At 40.3% G+C, this 19,614-nt stretch overlaps 2 protein-coding genes across 2 annotated transcripts in view; one reads left to right on the plus strand and one right to left on the minus strand.

The window, feature by feature from the left end:
- Positions 1 to 1,255: 1,255 nt before the first annotated feature.
- On the plus strand, positions 1,256 to 10,319 carry chmp2ba (charged multivesicular body protein 2Ba). Its single transcript, XM_026377134.1, has 6 exons — positions 1,256 to 1,437; positions 4,106 to 4,197; positions 6,020 to 6,214; positions 7,004 to 7,106; positions 7,430 to 7,536; positions 8,545 to 10,319. Exons 1-6 carry the CDS (start codon positions 1,404 to 1,406, stop codon positions 8,662 to 8,664), a joined length of 651 nt encoding a protein of 216 aa, XP_026232919.1. The 5' UTR covers positions 1,256 to 1,403; the 3' UTR covers positions 8,665 to 10,319.
- A 2,259-nt stretch (positions 10,320 to 12,578) lies between these two features.
- Positions 12,579 to 19,614, minus strand: part of pou1f1 (POU class 1 homeobox 1) — a 7,610-nt gene continuing 574 nt past the window's right edge. The window contains exons 2-7 of the mRNA XM_026376974.1: positions 18,250 to 18,411; positions 17,434 to 17,532; positions 13,733 to 13,996; positions 13,434 to 13,598; positions 12,941 to 13,001; positions 12,579 to 12,819 (exon numbers count right to left, since the gene is read on the minus strand). Coding sequence (XP_026232759.1) covers positions 12,579 to 12,819; positions 12,941 to 13,001; positions 13,434 to 13,598; positions 13,733 to 13,996; positions 17,434 to 17,532; positions 18,250 to 18,411 — 992 coding nt within the window. The remainder of the gene's footprint in view (positions 12,820 to 12,940; positions 13,002 to 13,433; positions 13,599 to 13,732; positions 13,997 to 17,433; positions 17,533 to 18,249; positions 18,412 to 19,614) is intronic.

Below are 19,614 nucleotides of genomic sequence, written 5' to 3' on the forward strand. Positions count from 1 at the left end.
AAGTCCTCCACTGATTAGCGCCAAACATCTTCCCTAATAACCCTAACAAGAACAACGCCTCAGGACGACATGCCGACGCACACGGGCGAATGTCTGCTCGCACACACACCTCCTTGGAGAGAGAGTAGAGAGCTAAAGGCTAACCATCCTCCTCTCCTTCTCCTCAAAGTCACCCCTCTCTCCTTTTTATTTTTCCAGTCACAAGTTGGCATCTCCCACAATTTCTAGGATGAGACGCCCTCCCACCTTACAGCTGACACCCCCCCCCCGCCATCACACACCAACCTTGCCTAACACACACATGCAGCAAATTGAATTGGTTATGGTTCAAGAGGCCCACCACCCAATATAAAGTTGCTCTCAGCACCAATATGAAATAAGAAGACAGGAATAAATGAATACACACTGGAGTATTGATGCCCTTTCTGCAAAGGAGCAATGAATGAAATTCAGCACAGAATTTATTAATGCTGTGGTAAGCTGTGAGATGTATTTTTAATAGTTTAACAGCTGTTTCCTTATAGCAGTTCACATATTGGTGTCTTATGAGTTTATATACTTTTACATGCTCAGGTGCATCTGACTTACATGCACACACCAGCCTATGTATAAAACCAACTTCAAAGGACTTAAAAGGAATGGAGAACCAATTTAAAACAACAGATGGATCTCAAATAAAGTCAGGCGCCAGGTAAAATTCACGCAGGCTATAGATGATGAATGACTCACACATGTCAACATGACTTCATTTACTGGCTTCATCTCATTGTTTCCATGTATTTATATAGTTTCGCTGCCTCTATGCTGCATTCAAGACTGTCTGACAATTTGCTGCTGCGGGTTAAATATTTGATGCAGTAGCCAAAGTTGCAGACGCGCATATGACTTGCGTTGATGATGTTTGGTTGTAAAGTTATTTTTCATTATTATAGCTTATATAGTGATGTCTCGGTGCTTGTCGCTTGTCATAATCTTTTGTTGGGATTGATAGTAGAAAAAAAAATTCCGATCCCCCCCCCCCAGTAGCCTCTGTTTTGCACATTTTTACGTTATTTTTTTTTCCCACACAATTTGGCAAGCAGGCGTTTATATTCTTCTGTGCCGTACATTCACGAGTCCAGACACGAAAATTGCTCATTTAGTTTTTTTGTGAATTACTTTTTTTTTTTTTTAAGTGTAATTTTGGATCGTGATGGTACACTTTGCGAGGCACGTTGAAGGCAGCATGAGAGTCCCGCCGTGACGTCACGCGGACGGGGAGTCCGTGCTGTGAGGAGGAACTCCGACAACAGAAAGTCGACCAGGAAACGGAGGCTGCTAAAGTCCCCGTCCGCCGGTTCTACCGACCAGTCTAACCACTACAGGATCTGTAACTAGCCTTTCAGCTTGTCCTAAACATCAACATGGCTTCCCTTTTCAAGAAGAAGACTGTCGATGGTAAGTTTCCTGTGTGGTAAAAGCTAGCTAAGTTGTTTTTAGCCCCGGCTCCAACCTCCGCTGTGGTGTTCCTGCTTTTACTAGCTAACTTGTTTAACCTGATCTGGATCTGGCTGAGTCACCAGTCACGCTGTGGACTAAAGTCTAAAAACAGACTTAGTCAAACGTAGTTAGCTACACCTGCGACCTAGGTAGCGTTAGCGTTATGTTCAGTGTAACTCTGAACAACAATGGGTGGTTTTATATCGTGGGAGTCATGAAGCCTGGCTCCTTCCTAACTGTTAAGTGTCATGTGTTAGTTGACTCAGGTCCATATAGGAAGGAGGCGGCGGTACTGCAGCAGTAGAGCTAACAAACAACAACACCTCCTATAGTATCTGAATAGAAACAGTAGCTCCAGTTATTATAATGCAGCCTTATGTCAAAACGGTGTCCAACCACATAGATATGAGCAGATCTGACTTTTTATTTTAACTTTTTAATTCTTATATCACCGAGTTTAATGTAATTCAGATGAATCCTAGGACTCCTCTGTCTCTCACTGTCTTTCTTAGGAAGATAGTGTTACTGTGAAGCATCTGTGTAAGCAAGCGTCTTGGTGTGCTGTGTAAAAGGGACAAAGTTTTTAGCACAAATCATGTGATAAATTACGCATTTAGATGTTAATTTTGTGAAGCTCAGATGGCAAGCATCTGAAAAGCCCTTATATAATTATAATATAAATATTTCAGGCTCTTTCTCCGGGTTGGGTTAACAGCCTCACCAGGTCTAAAACCTTCAGTCTATTAAATGTAATAATTATTTAACTGTTGTATTTTAAATAATGATCAGATTGGCTTCCAGGGATAACCAGAGCGAAATCAGACTGAATTTCACCTCTTCTGGACCACAAACCTGTTTGTGTGAAGAATTACACAAAAATTAAACATATTATCTGCAGGTTTCAAAATATCTATTAGCACAGAAAAGGCAAATCTTTTCACAGTACCGACTTCCTACTCCCGTAACTGTACCGCCTGCCTACTCCACCCACCATTGTCATTCCAGTTTCACCCACACCGATCATCTGCATACTGTACTTACTCTGCGTTACCTCCACCTCCATGCTCAGCCACTGTCAGGTCGTTTCATCTGTGACATTTTGCCGCCCTCCATACTCTTGTGTTGGTAATTTCTCTGATCTTCAGCTCTCTGGGCAGTTTTTTTGGTCAGGTTATTTGACGAATGGCGAGGGGGGGGGGTTAGATCACACATATTTGTAGGATGGTAGCCCTCCCACTTTGAAACGTTGGCGGCACGTCAACATATACGTATACGTGCGTAGTTCCCACAAGTGGTCCATTCACGTGTCTCGCCAATTCACGTGTCTCGACCAAGTTTGTGATTGCTAAATTTTCTCAAAGTATTTTCTGGCAGTAATTTACTTTTCTCTGTTTTTCATTTTTTAGCTGAATCAGTTGTTTAGAAATACATTTTTCCTAATTTGCCTTTACCCTGATAATGTCTAAACACTGTCTGTCTGTCTCTCCTGGCAGACTGATCCCAGATGTGTTGTTTTCTGAGGTTTCTTCCTTGTTTCTCTCGTTTAAGTTTTTTTCTCTACTTGAAACTGAGGGTCTAGGGACAGAGGGTGGTGTATGCTGTGCAGATTGTAAAATCTTTTCAGCCAAATCTTGTCAATCTTGTTTTAAATAATAATTTTGATTATTTTAATTGAATAAATTTTAATTTAATCTGAATATTCATGTAGATGTTAAATGGCTAAAAACAGATGGGATTTAGAAAAAGCACCTCAAAATTTAGACAAGCCTCTGTACTTCTTCTATAGTCGATGTCCACACTGATTTTGAGTCAATAAAGGTTTTTTTCTTCTTTATTGAAGCCGCGCTGGAGTGTGTGTGACTTCGGGGTCATGCATTATCTCACATGATATGACATTTGTGTTTGTGTGAGTGGTTTAGAGCTGACTCAATATTGGTGTGAGCTGACCAAGTATTTCCACAGTTGGCAGTGTCAGTGTGCTGCTGATAACCGTGTGGTATTTTGCGTGCAAGTGGACACTCAAACACGTTCAATATTAAGGCATTGAATAGATGTTTTAGATTTCCTCCGCGCAGCTGACATGGACCCTGCCCTTTCTATCTGCTTTACAAAAAACGTACTGTTGTCCAAACTGAAAACTGAGTCATCACACATTTTGCATTCATGTCATGCTGAACATACATCAGAAAAACAAAACAAGTAAACTCTAGTTTGACATTAAACTACACAGAAGAAGAAAAAAAGAGTAGATGGCATTCCACATTCTTGCTGCTGGTCTTTATGTGCACTCTCTGTACAGCTGTCCACTTCTGATTACCAAGTCTGTGGAAGTCATGACTGATGGCAGGCTTTGAGATTTACCACCAGACATTATCTTACCATCACTTAATATAGATGTTTTTACTTTTTTCACTAACAGGGATTAAGAAGGAGACTTTTGACCAAAAGTCTTTCTTTTCAAGTGGTTTGAAATCATACATATAACTCCATTTGTTCATTAGAGGGTATTTGTATTTTAACCTTTCAGTATCTGGAAATGGATGCTGGGCTTTATAAATTTACAGCTAATTTTGGATTTTACAAGGTATAAACTGATCTTTTTCTTTCTCTCCCACTCTCTCCAAAGACATAATCAAGGAACAGTCTAAGGAGTTGCGTGGCACTCAGAGACAGATCACCAGGGACAGAGCAGCGCTGGAGAAACAAGAGAAACAAATGGTGGGACCACACACACACACGCACACACACACACACACACACACACACACACACACACACACACACACACACACACAAAGAGTATGGGGAACAGAACATCTCCGTGTCAGGCATTTTGCATGTATTTCTACTTATTGCATCAAAGCTTTATTAATATCTCCCTGGTCTCCCAGCACACACTGGACTGGCTAGATATGCATATTGCATTCGCTTCCTACAAATTGGGATTTAGCCTGATTGGCTAATTGGGCTAAAGGAATAAAATGGAATGATCGGGTGCAGGGATTGTGCTTGAGGCAAGTGAGAGCAGCGCCATACACTCGCATGAGATGTGCGATAAGGCTCTGTTCATAGACGAACATTTCCCCTCTATGAAAGATGAAAGAAGCCGACTGTGTCCTCTCCCCTCTGTTGTATAAAGTAAATATCATACAGGACATAATTACCTCCTTAGGGAACCACATTTTTATTCCTCATTAATGCGTTCTGCTAATTACCCTTTTTTTTAAAAGCTTTGTTGCATGTTCTGTATAAAACATACTTTTGCAAAGAAATTGAAATGACCTATTTTTTGCTGTTAAGCACAATTAGTTGCCCTTCGCCATGCAAGCTTTTATTGTAATTGCATGCACACACTCGCATATTCACATGCACATAGTGCATAACAATGACCCAGAGCTTAGGTTATCTCCTAAAGATCAAATGATTTTTAAAGTAATTTTTCCATCAAAATTTTATACCTTAATGAACTAGAAACAGAGTGGAAAAGAAAAGAATAAGAGCTTTGTTAGGAAAACCTAACAAACGCTGAGCTGTGCACTACATTCCTTCAGGTCTAGGAGAGCACACTCTATCTATCACGCCGCTCCATCCCTCTCCTTCTTTTCTTACAGGGCAGTAAATAAGACATTATCTGCTTCACATCAGCAGCAGTCCCAATGGCCACATCTTTTCCCTAATAATGCATTCATAGTTTTTCAGATGACAGTGCAGTTGACATTATTATTGTCACTGTGTGCCTTTTTCCTTGCACGTCTATACTTTTTTTTCTCCTTGGCATTCATTTGTTTTTTGTTTTTTTTCTTCACAAGCCAGAAGACACTGACTAAGACTGATGCACCTGTTTGTTTGCTTGTGTGCGCGCGCGCGCGTGTGTGTGTACGTGCAGGAGACACAGAGCCAGAGCTGAGTGGGGAATGTCTATTGCTTTTGCACCATAAAACATTAATAATTGATTGTTATTTCCTGAAGAGGATGCTTTCAGCACGCAAACACACACGCGCGCACACACACCAGAAATAAACAAGACATACAGTAGTTGAGCTGGTATACGTATCACTGCTGAGACTCCTGGCTAGCTTACTGTAACCTGGAGCTCCATTGTTGTCTCTTGGGATGCTCACACACACTCATGCCCTCACACAGCATCCCGGTGGGCATCAATGTATATGCTTATGTTTACCAAAGCAAAACGCACATATTTGGTTGCAAGTGAGTAACATTTGATCCAGATGACTACGTGTGCACTGTGTCTATATTTGCAAACACACTGGTCTCTTGGGAGCGATACAGTTATGTTTGTTTATCAATACACCGTGTTTGTGTGCACATCTACTCATTTGTAGTAATTTATGTTAGAAGAGGATATTTTAATTCATAACAATATGACAAAAGCTTGATCTGTTGACTGGATGAAATCAAATTATTTAGAAAGTGCAAAGGATGTTTGCCAAAGCCAGTTAAGACTGATACACAACTAAATAACAAGTGTAAGTGTATTTTTTGACATTGTTTGTATCAAACAACAATTTTCCCTCTTCAGGAGGCAGAGATCAAGAAAATGGCAAAGAGTGGTAACAGGGAGGCGTGTAAGATCCTCGCCAAGCAGTTGGTCCAGCTGAGGAAGCAGAAGAACCGCACATATGCTGTCAGCTCCAAGGTCACCTCCATGTCCACGCAGACAAAGGTCATGAACTCGCAAATGAAGATGGCCGGTGCCATGTCCACTACAGCCAAGGTGAGATCCTGAACCCTGTCACTCAGCTGGTCTGAGTAGGGTCAGTTTAATGTGTTGATGCAAAGTAGATTTAGTAGAAGTGAACACATCCTCGCTCTTCAGATTGTTTGTGACCTTTTAGACATTTGAGTTCAATTCTGTTCAGATCGATCTTAGAAAATGTTGGTGTGTTTCAGTTTTGAACTAGTTTCAGTGTTTACTTGTATCAATATTTCAGTGTAGTAATTAAAGTATTAATGTGGGATCTGTTCATGTTTCAAGTTAAGTCTTGTAGCGTTGTTGTTAATGAAGTGTGAAAGGTAGTAATTGGCCAGGAGCGACGTACTGTACAGAGTCAGACTGAGCAAACACAGACAGGTCAAATATAATTAGGCTCCAGTTTAATGGAGTGTGGCTGTGTTTGTGTGTGAGAGAAAATGTGTTGTTTTGAGTTACACACAGTTTGCTTATACACAGATGCACACAAAAAAAAAAATCATTGCAGCTTCCAGGAAATAAAGGTTGATGCATAATTTGTTAGTTTGTGTTTGTTTAGTACTTAAATTATAGAAATAAATGTACAGCAAGTGCAGATTTTGCTCCCTATTAAACTGCAGTCTGTAACATAACACAAGAACACAAATTTATGGTAATTTCGTAAGAATGTAACTCACGAAGTCCATAAGAGTGAAACTAAACTAAACTGTTTTACATATTTTATCTTTTTTTTTTTTTGCTCAGGAGCATCGCGCCTCCTCAGCAGTGTAAAACCTCATGATTAATTTTACCAACCTTTGTTGATATGTGCAGACAATGCAAGCAGTGAATAAAAAAATGGATCCCCAGAAGACCCTGAAGACGATGCAGGACTTCCAGAAGGAGAACATGAAGATGGGCATGACTGAGGACATGAGTAAGGACACGCATGCACTCACACAAACTAGGAGCTTTGGTATTTACTTTACTTTGCAAAATGAGCCAGGATATATGTTAAGGGTACAAGGAGGGGAAGTGACCTGTATAGTGATTTGTACTCTGAAAAAGGAAAGACAAATAACACTGGAATCTTTAACACTGTGTTACGTACATTCAGGTCAGGTCATACGTTTGGATGTTACATACCATTGTTTAAAACATTTGCCAAGCAGGTCCAGACTATGACTGAAAATCACTACTTGCTGGTAATTAATCCATCTCTCCTTTTTTCCTTTTCCCTCTCTTTCACTGTCCCTGCAGTCAATGACACTTTGGACGATATCTTTGACGAGTCTGGGGATGAAGAGGAGTCTCAGGACATTGTCAACCAGGTTCTGGATGAGATCGGCATTGAAATAACAGGAAAGGTAAGAAATGAGAGAGAGTTCACGTCATACATACATAAACTTGTTACAGCCTGCTGTTAGAAAATACTTCAAGCCTTTGAACAATACCTGTTTCATTTCTTTTTATTTCATTTATTGAACTCTTTACTGCTGCTGTGAAGGATAAAAGTGAAAGCATAACATTTTATCACACATTTTACAGATGTAAAATGACTTAATGAAGTGTTTATCCTGCAGCAACATAAAGTGAACAATAAGTTTCAAAATTTTTTTACTTGACTGTTAAAATGGATTCCAGCTGCCACACGGTGGGGCTAGCCCTCAGCTCTTCTAGCTCTTTATCCTGTAGTCTGTGTAACTGCCAGGCTGACCATCTGCTGCATGTCTGGCTCCCCCTGGGGGGCTCCATGAGTTATTACCACTCATAAAACAATGTACAACTTCACAAATTGTCGAATAAACAAGCTCATAGCTGGAAAGAACAAACAGACAGGTTTCATAAAACAGAGCAAAACAATAAAGGCTTTCTCAATCAAGCCTCATAAACTGTGATTGTTTAGGAGAAGCAGACATAAGCAAATAAGCTAGATGTTTTGTTTTGTGTTATTTTTATAATTAATAGAATTAAAAGCACCAGGCGTCTCTTCGGTTTCTCATCAAATACTAGAGCTGTTTAATAGTCTGAATTGAGATCTATATAATTTAACTTTCCAGATTGTTGTAACACACAGTCCGAAGGCCTTAGGAAACCACAAACCTGGTGTTTCACTGAGCCACTTGGCTCAAAGCTAAGGTGGACAATAGTAATATGAAAGTACACCACGCAGTATTTCTAATGAATTATTATATGCTAGTCAAGTAAATAGTTTTGCAGAAAGAGTTGTGATAGAAGTGAAGTGGACTTTTTAGATAGTTTAGTTTTGGAGTGGCAGCAGGCAGCTGTGTGTCAAGCTTTGTGACTGTTGTGTGTTAAGTTTGAGTTGAATCTTCCTGCTAATGGGATTTTTTTCTGCCCATGTGCATTTCCAGATGGTGAGAGCTCCAGCTGCAGGAAAGAGTGTCCCCAGTGCCGCCGCCGCCTCCTCCAAACAAGCCACCATCTCTGACGACGAGATTGAGAGACAGCTCCGAGCTCTGGGAGTGGACTAATTGTCTTTTTTTGTATTAATGTTCACAATACACACCGGTGCAACATTAATGCTAGTTGATACAGACTCTGTTAGATATATCGGTTGTTTGATTGGTTGAAATGCTACAGGTGTAACATCAGTACACACACATTGAGATGTTTATTAACACATACATATTCTCACATTCTTTGGCAGGTTGCCTTACAGATGGTGAGGGCAGGACGTTTGATATATTTATGTGAAAATAATATTTATTATGACATCAGAGTGGCCACAGCCTGAAGGTGGGCCAGTAATAGATGCTCGAGCTAAAGAACCACCTACACTGTTGTTTACTACGCATTTCTGTCTATATAAGGGCTACAGTGTGTAAGCGACTTGGATTCAGCTTTTGGCATTTGATATTATAGTCAGACTTGATTTATTCATATAATCTATCAGCTTTTTTCGTGACTGAAGACTGATGGGGTTTCTTCAGCAAGTTTTGATGAGTAAAATGTGGTAATAGGTAAAAAGAGGTTTGGGGTCTTCAGTAGGAAGATGAAACGTGACTTGTATTTTTCCTTCTCACTACTAACCTGCGATGTGGACTTCCACTTGTTAATTTAATTTAATCATTCATTGTTATATTTCATCTGATGCGAACTATTCTTTTCCCTGACTTTGTGGGCAAAAAGTACGAACCACACAATGAAAGCACGTGGTCAGCTTACTAATCATCATGTTTAAAGCTCCTTAGGTATATATCTTTTGCCATAGATAGTGCAGGCAGTAATATGCATGTAAAATGTGTAACCGACATTAATGCCTGCGGGGCTAGAGCAAGGCCTTACATTTATTTGCATGAGATGGTGAGACAGATTGGTCAGAGGGCAAACTGGGTAGCATTTAATTAACACCACCGAAGTTGTACAGATTGTGAGACAAATTTCAATCAGGCACGAGTTAGGACTAATGAAGAGTTTGATACTACAGAGTAATCAGTTTTTTTCTTTTGCTTCTTGGTTAATGGTTGCTCGGATTGTGTATTTTATACTGGATGTGGGGATTACACAGAGATTGTAGGATGGCCTTGCTCCTGCAGTCCCTCCTCTCTTTCAACTGCTGTGCAGTTACTTTCATTTGTTAATTTAGGCTGCCTCACTCACACACATGCATACATACATACATACACACTACAACAACAAAACGATGTGTTTGCTTAAATGACACTGTGATCCCAGAGATGCTTCCACCTTCTTCTGAGCTGAAGCTGATCTGATCTCTATACGGTGATAGTTGTTAATATCAGCCAGCTTCAGGACTCAGAACAGAGAGGTAGACTTCTCCTAATGTTAATGTAGTGTTTGTTTCTTTTTCTCCTCTCTCTCCCCACTGTTTGTTCTATGTTGATTCCTGTGGCCAAAATTAAAAAAAAAAAAAAGTTTTCATGCTCACTCTCTGAATCTAACATGCATAACTCATAATCTGTGGACGTTTTGTAACTCCTCATTACCTCTAAAGTCAGAATGTGAGCGGAAACAATGTTTTACCAGGCTTTTGCATTGTTTGAGTGCTGTTCCATGGGTAGGAAATTTCCCCACTTCCTCATTCTTGTTTGCTTCTTAGTCATTGTAAATTGACTCTGTGAAGGGTTTATGGATTTTATAAGGAATAAAGTTTCTTCAGGTACAATTTGTTGAACCCCTTTTTTTCCTCTTTAAAGACTATTCCCAAACCTTACACTATGTATTCTCTGACCATTTTCTTTTTTTGCTATTGTTTGATTTTCCATACAGTATATAACTTTGTTAGCCATTCAAGAGAGCAACTGGTTCTCATTCATTTCTATATGTATGGCAAGGGCCTGAAACCTGCTCGAGTGCCATTACAAGTTATAAATTGATATTTTGTCAAATTCAAATTGCAGAAATATGCAGACTTTTAAGCTGAATTTGTAATTAAAATATATTACAAAGAGTCTGATAATAGATATTTTATACATGTATATATATATATATATACAAATGTGTAAAAAGCACCAGTATGGCATTAGCAAAAGCATTATTTGTGATGTAAAGTATATGATTTATAGTAAACAGGAAAAAAACATGCAGCAGTATGGTTATTTACACACACTGAACAGTGACACAGCATTCCTGATTTAGATGTGCATTTGTTTATTAATAATGCATCATGTAATTTACAGTATTTCATTCTACATGTACTGAAATACGTATTTGGTCGAACAATTAAATGCTGCATGCACATTTTGGACATCTGTAAGACTGCATTAAGAAGCTTCGTGGCTTCTTTATTATACTACGTCTATAAATTTTCACTGTATGGCATCAAAAATGTGACGGCAGCCATCGGCCCCCGCTGCATTTATTTCCCATGACAACTCTCCAGGTAGAGATTAGACGTCTTCTAGCTTTATTTATGAATCCCTGGATGCACTCGCGTGAATTGTACAGTTTGTGGAGTACACCCTCCACACCCTCTCCACTAATGTATGCATTCATAGTGCAGTTGATTAATGACGTCAGTATAAATGAGACACAGCACATGCAATTCTTCATAAAATGCAGTTTATTGTTTGCAAGATTCGAGTTGAAGTGATTTACCTTTCAGTCTCAGGAACTGAACGGATTTTTTCTTAGTTAAAAATGTTCTTTTAACTAAGTATGTCTTCGGCATATTTTCCTTTTCAGCCTGAGTTTGAGTTAAGGCACCTCATATATATGTGCGTCTGACATTCTTTTGTGACACATATCATATGTATTCATTTTCTATCCCTCCGCTGATCACTAAGCTAAATATCAAGGTCCAGTCTGAGAAGGTTCTGTCTCAGAGGGTGTGGATTGTTAGCTTGTGTCCCCACTTTACCAAGACATTTCCCATCCGTCATCCCAACCAGGTCAGCGCTTTGACTGGCTGATGTTCTTCCTCCGCGTGACACTTTGTCAAGGCAGCAAGAACCAAAGCACAACATTTGACAAATATGAAAAATTAAATCCATCTCACGACAGGGAAACAGCAGAACTCTGATTCATTTGTTACCAAAAAATGTCAAAAAGTTTCACGTCCCTGACTTTAAAGCATAAATCAAAGACATTGTAAGTAGATCAGCATAACATATTAGCTCAAAAATAAATAGGTCGTTGTGAAACTTTAAATATATTACTGCTCTGACCACGGTTAAATTATAAATTATCATCAAACATTTTTCATAAGACACTGACGAGTAATTATAGAGGCATCAAATGTGATCACAAATACACATACATGCACAACTACTACAAAGGCACTGAAACTGATACGGCTAAGGACACTATTGTTGTTTTTCGAAAGGCACAGGTCTGATCTATGTGAGCCCCGGTCATTTGCAATGCTGATGGACTAAATTATATTTGGTCCGTCTGTTAAATATTCAGCACTTTCAACGTTCATACAGCAAACAAGGCACAGCCGAGACTGAGTGTGTTTAAATGTCACGACTGGTGGCTGCAGTGTCAAAACCGGGGCTCGTGCGCGCACGTGGTGGAAAGCGTTTTCATCCCATCGGTCCAGACTTCAAAAAGGAAAAATATTGGCTGAGGCGCTCTTTGACACTGGCATATTTGCTAAATTAAAATGTTTCTGGGGCGTGTGGAAGGTTAAAATACAGCGAAGAACTGTGGAGAACGAACCCACGGGAATGGTGTTGAGGGATATTTGTGCAAATTAAACAGATGTTTGCTGCTTACGGAGACTCACATTGGTGACACAGTTGTTTTTGTTTGTTTTTCTTCTTGTCATCCTGTCATTACATATAAATCACTTGAATATTTAAATTAAGAAAATGTTAAGTGTCAACAACTGCTTAATGTGGGGCGAGGAGAGAGTTTCTCATTGGGGCTGTTGGGTAAAATCCTTCCCATCAGTGAACAGACTCGCTCTCTCAACCTTAAGTTACGTCATTGCTCTTTGTGTTTTACTCATCTGTGTTATGCAGTTGGGACTGATTTTGCTCAAACAGGAGCTGAGGTTCAGGCTTGTTTTGACCCTTTTCTCCCTCTGACGTCGGTTACAGAACCACACTCTGACAACCTCCTTCTCCAGATGAAGACCTTTGGCTATCCGGGCTATTTCTTGAGAGGACGGTTTGCTTTTCTCCACGAAGCTGCGCTCCAGGGCCTCCTTAGCTCCCAGGCTGTAGTGTTGAATAAGGGACAGGGAAGAAAGTCAGAGGGGATCAAAGAAAGGATATCCATAAATGTTTGGCTGTGATAGTTTTCATGAGGTTTTATCTGTGCACTGTCTGAAAGAGATACCTGATAGTTGTTCTTCTTTTCCTCTTCCGCTCATTCATTCCTATTTTATCACTGTACAAGGCTGCAGGAAGGAAAATATGCTGTTATTTTAACATGCCTGTGGTTTTCTGGAAGGAGAGAAACAAGCATCACAGCAGACAATGAACTGGTCTGTTGTCTTACTTATTATTGGCTGATTGCTAACATGATCCTGGCACTTGGCCAGAATTTAACTATTTTAAATTGGAACAAATCTCAATGCTGCCTTTTAAAAATGATCACATCTGTCCAAATGTTCCTTCACAAGGTTTCCCACTCTACCCTGTCCTTTCAAGGAAACACAACAAACCTCTGATGGCCAGGAACTGATTAACAGCAAAAGGGAGGATAATTTTAGTTTATTCGAATGAAACAACGAGAGAATGATGAAAATGCTCAATGTGTGGCGACAAGTGGGTATTTCATGTAATTTAAGAGGTCACAAGGCGAAAAGGAGTGGATGTGCGTGACTCACCACCAGCCAGCTCAGCTTCGTCGAGCCATTTAGCCAGAATGGCCTTCAGTTTGCAGGCGTTTTTGAAGCTCAGCTGCAGATTTTCAAAGCGGCAGATTGTGGTCTGGCTGAACTCTGAGCCGTGCACTGCCGCTAGAGCCTCGCCCACATTGGTCTGGGTGTAACCTGGAGGTCACAACGAAATAGAAATAGAAATACTTTATTGAATACATTGGCAGAGAAGTAGCCAGGTGAGCGCAAACGCAGAAATAAAGTGTGTAATTGGTGCAGTTGGATTGTGAGTTATTTGGAACTTTTACCAAGTTTGATCCTCCGTATTTTGAAGTCGTTGGCAAACATCTCCAGCTCTCGTATCTGTGGCGAGTCCATGGCAGGTGCATCTTCAGGGTCCCGCATGCTCTTTCTTTGAGCGTCAGTTTTTAGCTCTCCACCACCGAGGCCCCCGGGGACCTCATCTGTTGAGAGGAGGGCCGAGGGCAGCGAGGAGAAACCGTGGCTTAATGCACAAGAACCGCTACTTAGACCATGATCCGGAAACTTGTATAAGCAAGGAGTAAGAGACCCTGGAGGGAGACATGGCAGAAAGAGAAGCAAAGCTTGAGAGGGAAAAGTAAGAATTACTGTTAATGTTAAGCTGCTCAGTGCAGTGGAGCTAATCACTAGTTTCTTCCTTTTGTTATTAACGGCAAATTACTGCACAAGTGTCAAATGCTTGGGTGTAAATGTAATTCGCTGTTTAGTCACGCTACATCATATTACTGTATATACTGCAAGACCAGGCCGTGCTTTGTAGTAACAGTCCACCGCGATGCCCTCCGTGTGGGCTTCACAGGACCATTGCGCTGCAGGAATGGTATCTATGAAGAACAATGCAACACTCCCCTCTTGTGTCAGTGGGGTTGCAGTGCAAACTGTGGCACAGAACTGCAGCAGCTGGGTTTAAAGAAAGCTTTCCTGTATTCAGTCTCAACTGATAGAAGGCTGATTTCTATTTATTCGTCTGTTTTTACAATTATTCTCCTATATACAGTGTGGAAACACCCGTTTGCCAGGTACGACTAGCCACAGGGGACTACAAGGAGTGTTTCCACTATTTATATCCTGTAAAATATTCTCATACCGCTCTGTTATTTACACAGTAGCCCAGCTAATCAACATTCACACAGGTTTCATCTTTCAACTGGACTTCATTGGCTTAACCATTCATTGACTTTGCTCAGGGCAATGATTTTTCTGTCTTTCTCTACTCAGCCGGTGAGACCGAACTGCTCGTCTCATTTGTATTGAGCATGTAGCACACGCATCATCATCTTTTCTTACCGAACCTGGCAATGCTGCAGCAAAAGCTTCATCTGACACTTTGGTATACTCAATATTACCAGACAACAAGCCCGTGTGTGAGTCATATTGAACTCTCTCTCTGCGCTCTGTAGTACTACAGTGGCAGAAACACTAAATGAAGTAATAGCCCTCTCAAACCCCCTGTACTAAATGGTTGGCTTTCTAAAAGTGGAATAGAGAAAAGGATGCTGCCATTGAACCGCTGAATTGCTCAGTCAGATCTATACACCAGCTAGAGAGCAAAGTGGCAGATTCTACACTAAAACTGTATGCACCAGTGGTTCTGTTTTGTACTGAAGGTGTCAGAGAGAGGTTGGACTCTGTCTCTTCAAATATCTTATCCAGATTCAATCCACAGCATGTCTACCTTGCTGCAATTGTCCACAGCTGTCAGTTAAGATACTACTGTTAACATCAAGCACCAAAAAACCCGGGGGCACTTTTGCTTTGAGAAGATGAACAGGCTCTTTAAGTCCTGGATGATTCAGCTTGAGGTTTCCTGTTTTCCTCAACACAGAAAGACAGAAAACTTAGCCTGGTGTGTGCCTGCAACAGTGCTCCCTGGGGACTGTCCATACAGCCATGGTGCAGCGAACACAACAGTTGTTTGTGTGCTTTGGAGACAGGCTAAGCAGCAAGCCACTTTCAAAGCACACATCAGCCTCAGTGCTGCAAGTGAGGAGCAACAACAGTGGCTTTATGTTTTACATTAGACAGGAAGCAGACAAACTGACTTGATACTCCATTTTGAATTACATGAACTAACATCTTACACAACATCTTCTCACACACTTAATATTTCCACATCCTACAGGTGGGGAGCAACATTCCTTTGGCATCGTGTTTCAGTTCCCCATATAAACTTTCATATCAGCTCGTAAATAAGGCTTCACACAGCTGAGGGGAACTGCAGAGCTGATAGATCTCTGTGGGTCCATAAAGCAACACCTTTTACATCACACTTACATCATTAAAAAAATAGATGAGTGAAGCTGTAAAAACGAAAGAGCCAATTTCTTCTCTAACCTTAGCTCTGATAATTACATTTCAGTTTAAAGCTGTTAAGTGTTTCTGCCCTTTCCTCTTGAATATCCCTATTCTGAGGGCCTCACAATAATCTCCCCTTACGCCTTTTTCTATTCTCTTCTAATTTTGTATACAATAGCCGCGCAGTGGCTGATCTCACACGAGTTGACTCTTTGACAGCGCAGAAACTGAATTCATTAACGTGACAAATGATCTCTTGATGATAGCAAATGTGGGCACCGGTTTAATTTGAATCCTAATGTATTTCAGCACAGCCTTCGACACCGCAGACTATGCAGTTTTATTAAAGCCTTTACAGGAGTGGGTCCATGTCGATGCTCGGGTTGAGTTTTTAACGGTCCTGTCCGTTTAAAGAAGCAATTTGATTTCTTCTGAAAATGGTAATTGTTCCCTGGCATCAGGGTTACATTTGAAGTCTTATTCATTTCGATGTGTATGTGATCCCATTTGGTTTTGTCATTCGAAGTTGTTATCGCTATACCTTAACAAAGAGGTGCACGAATAGGTAACTTGGCTTCATCCACACATAAAGTCATGAATCAGCACGCAGGACACCTGTACATGCAGCAGCATCCTTTCTTCAGGCTACGTATTCTATATGTCTGGATGTTTCTTCTGCTTTGTCTTTATGTCTACAACAGCTACAGCTGTGTCATATAAAGGTTTGACACTTCAAAATGTCTCTGATCTGAAACAGAGAGAAAACAAAGTCATTCGCTCTTTTGAAGAGAGCCAGAGAGAGAAAGAGAGAGAGAGAGAGTGCACAGTGTGCATAGTAACAATTAGAACTTCAAAGCAATGCAAAGATTTTTTGTGTCTGTGCTTGAAGATACATAAAAATGTTCTCAAATTAATTTGAATTTCGTTGTGTTAGATATGTTCCTAAACTAAATCAATGCCGGTGTGCTGTTTGAATTGAAATGCTCCTGGAAGAGGTTCAAAATAAAATGCACTAATTTATAGTTCCATGAAGCCTGGTCGGGTGCAAACATCAACACCCATCAGTCAGCAGCCACAAGACCATTTTTATGTGTTGAGCAACGAAAAACATGCATCCAAAGCTAATTCTTGTGGCATCAAAGGTTCCAATAATTTCTATCAGGTGATATGAACAGGCATTTTTCTTCTGTTTGACATACTTAATCCAGTTTGGGGGTTTTAGATGGCGTGTGTGTTCACTGATTTGAAAAAGAAAAGTGTGTGAAACCAATGGAAACATACTAATACACTTACAAGATAAGACCTCTGCTGTGCTCAGAACGTGACGATAGAGATCAGTTTTATTCACCGTGTCTTAGCGGTTCCTCCTCAGCGGTACTCGCTCGGCTACTTATGTATTCATATTTCCGCTCTTTATGCAGGAGAGGATGGAAATGGCAAGTTGTGCAGTATTTGGACAGTTATGTTTAACTAGGACGAGGGGTTCAATCATTAGGAGAGGTAATCAAGCCTGAATTTGATTTGAACTTGTAGCTGATATAAAATTAAATGGAGAATAAGCAAATCATTTGATTTTTAATGGGTTGTACTGCAAACCATGACAGGGAGTGACTGTGTGTGTGTGTGTGTGTGTGTGTGTGTGTGTGTGTGTGTGTGTGGGACTGATCATTACCTTGCAATGAATTCGCACCGCTCACCATGTTAGGGTGAGGGACACCACAGGTCTGCAGGATACGAGTCTGTGAAATACTGGCAGAGAGCATCTCCTGGGCTGCAGAGAGTGAGACGGTGGGGGGTGGGGGGGTGGGGGGGGGTACCTTTAGTATCATAATTACCATTGTAATTACCATATACATTGTAATTGCAATTGAATATTTAGTGCCAATGTGCTATCATGTGACACTTCTGTTCTGTGTTTCCTGCATGTCATATAAGTTGTTTTACCCTTAGTATGCAGACGGTGTCCTGATTATGCCCACATATGACCAAAACTGAATAATTTAGCAAATCAGGTCTCCACAGACTGTGGATTTTGAGACCTGATATCAGTAGACTCAATCCAACTAACACATTTGATAGATTAATATGATCTAGATGAAACTAATCTCTAATTTCGTTGTACAACGTACAATGACAGTCAAGTTATTATTATTCTTAAATAACAAAAACGTCAAAATCATCAACGTCTGTATCATCTGTATAGTCCTGACCAAATATCAATGTAATCATTGGTAGACGTAGCAATGATACTTTAAGTTAGTATTCCTAACATCACATGAATACCACCACCCGTGCGAAGTGTCATAATCTGCATCTTTATTTAAAGTGTTCATAACAGTGATCATTTCGCATTGTTTCTATTGATGAATGAACTCCAATTCCAAAACAACTCACGAAGAAAATCAATGATGAATTGACTTTATCTATCAACTACAAATCAAGAACATTTTTTTTATCCATCCATCCATCCACCACCACCCTCACTTACCTGCCATCATGCCATAGGTGGCCTGCTGGTTGCTGTAGTGACAGGGGGTGACTGGGTAATGCAGGTTCGGGGGGCTGTTGCCAAGTGCATTGCCGAGGGAGGAGGTGGACAGGTGCATGTGGGAGCGCTTGGAGGTCTGACCCAGAGACAGCCCAGATGATACTGATGGCGAAGGACAAGAGATCAGCAAAGAGACACGTTTGGGGAGCTGAGTAATGCAAACTATGGTTCTCTCACAAACAAACCTTCCACTGAAAACCCTGCTAAAAACAAGATAGAAATAAAAACAAAAAGATGATGATGGTGGGGAATATTTGAGTTTTTACTAAAGGCCATTTTTAGCCCAGTATGCCAGGCTAGTGGTACAGTGCAGACAAAACAAAGAGAAATGTGACTACGCTGTGACTTGAACACGTTTATTCTATAACCCAGACACTGATGAGAAACTACTGCCGAACTGGATACTTCAGCTCTATAAATACAGGTAAACCCTACACACAACCTTCTACCCACCTGTAATCTTCTAATACGGGGAAATGTACTTTTTTCATTATTATAACGCCAATTCCCATTTTAATTTTAATACTAATGATGTACCTTCATACACCTGCATTATGTGCCCCCTGCGAATGCTCTATTCTGAAAAGTGTGTTTAAAGACAGTAAAGCTTTGTTCAGGTCATGTTCTCTACTAATGAATGAATTAATTACATCATTAATTAATTAATTACATCATTATCAAGTATTAATTGTTGCACACAGGCCCGGTATTGACTCCATTACATTAGTGGCGGTGTTGTCAAGATGCACGGTGTTGGTGCAGTACTACAAACACTCATGTACAGAAAGTTTCTGTGTCTTCATGTGTCCCAAGAAACCCCTAAGCTGGATAATGACTCGACCACAGGCATATGAAGATGTCTCAATGAAAATATTGCAGCAGTGAATACAGTCCTGCCATGATAATGAATTTTTACACAGTCCATTATTAATTTTTTCTTTTTTTTTTTTTTACTTATTCTCTACTTTAGGGGGCCACATTTTACATTTCATTCACTTCCTCATTGGAAGACAGAAAATAAATATAGGCCAGGTCATCAAAATCCCCAGAATACCATAAGCACAGCATTGTGTGAGTGGAAAAATCCATTTTACCCACTATATTTAACCTGCTGCTATGTAAATATATTGTATGGCTAATGTTCTGCATGGTCTAATCCAGTCTATTCTAAGCAATAACAATCAGCAGGCACTGAAACCCCCAGGAAGTTCTTTTCCCACAATGCTCCATCAAGAAAAAGACCTTGGGGAGTTTGTCATACAGATAATATATCCTCAGAGCAATTATCTACTGAGTAGAAACAGC

This window comes from Anabas testudineus, chromosome 21 (genome assembly GCF_900324465.2).
Source record: "Anabas testudineus chromosome 21, fAnaTes1.2, whole genome shotgun sequence".
NCBI classification, from domain to species: domain Eukaryota; kingdom Metazoa; phylum Chordata; class Actinopteri; order Anabantiformes; family Anabantidae; genus Anabas; species Anabas testudineus.

Coding starts and splice junctions, on each gene's coding strand:
- chmp2ba (XM_026377134.1), top strand. CDS start 1,404: ATGGCTTCCCTTTTCAAGAAGAAGACTGTCGATG. Junction 4,198..6,019: donor AGAAACAAGAGAAACAAATG/GTGGGACCACAC, acceptor TTCCCTCTTCAG/GAGGCAGAGATCAAGAAAAT. Junction 6,215..7,003: donor CCATGTCCACTACAGCCAAG/GTGAGATCCTGA, acceptor TGATATGTGCAG/ACAATGCAAGCAGTGAATAA.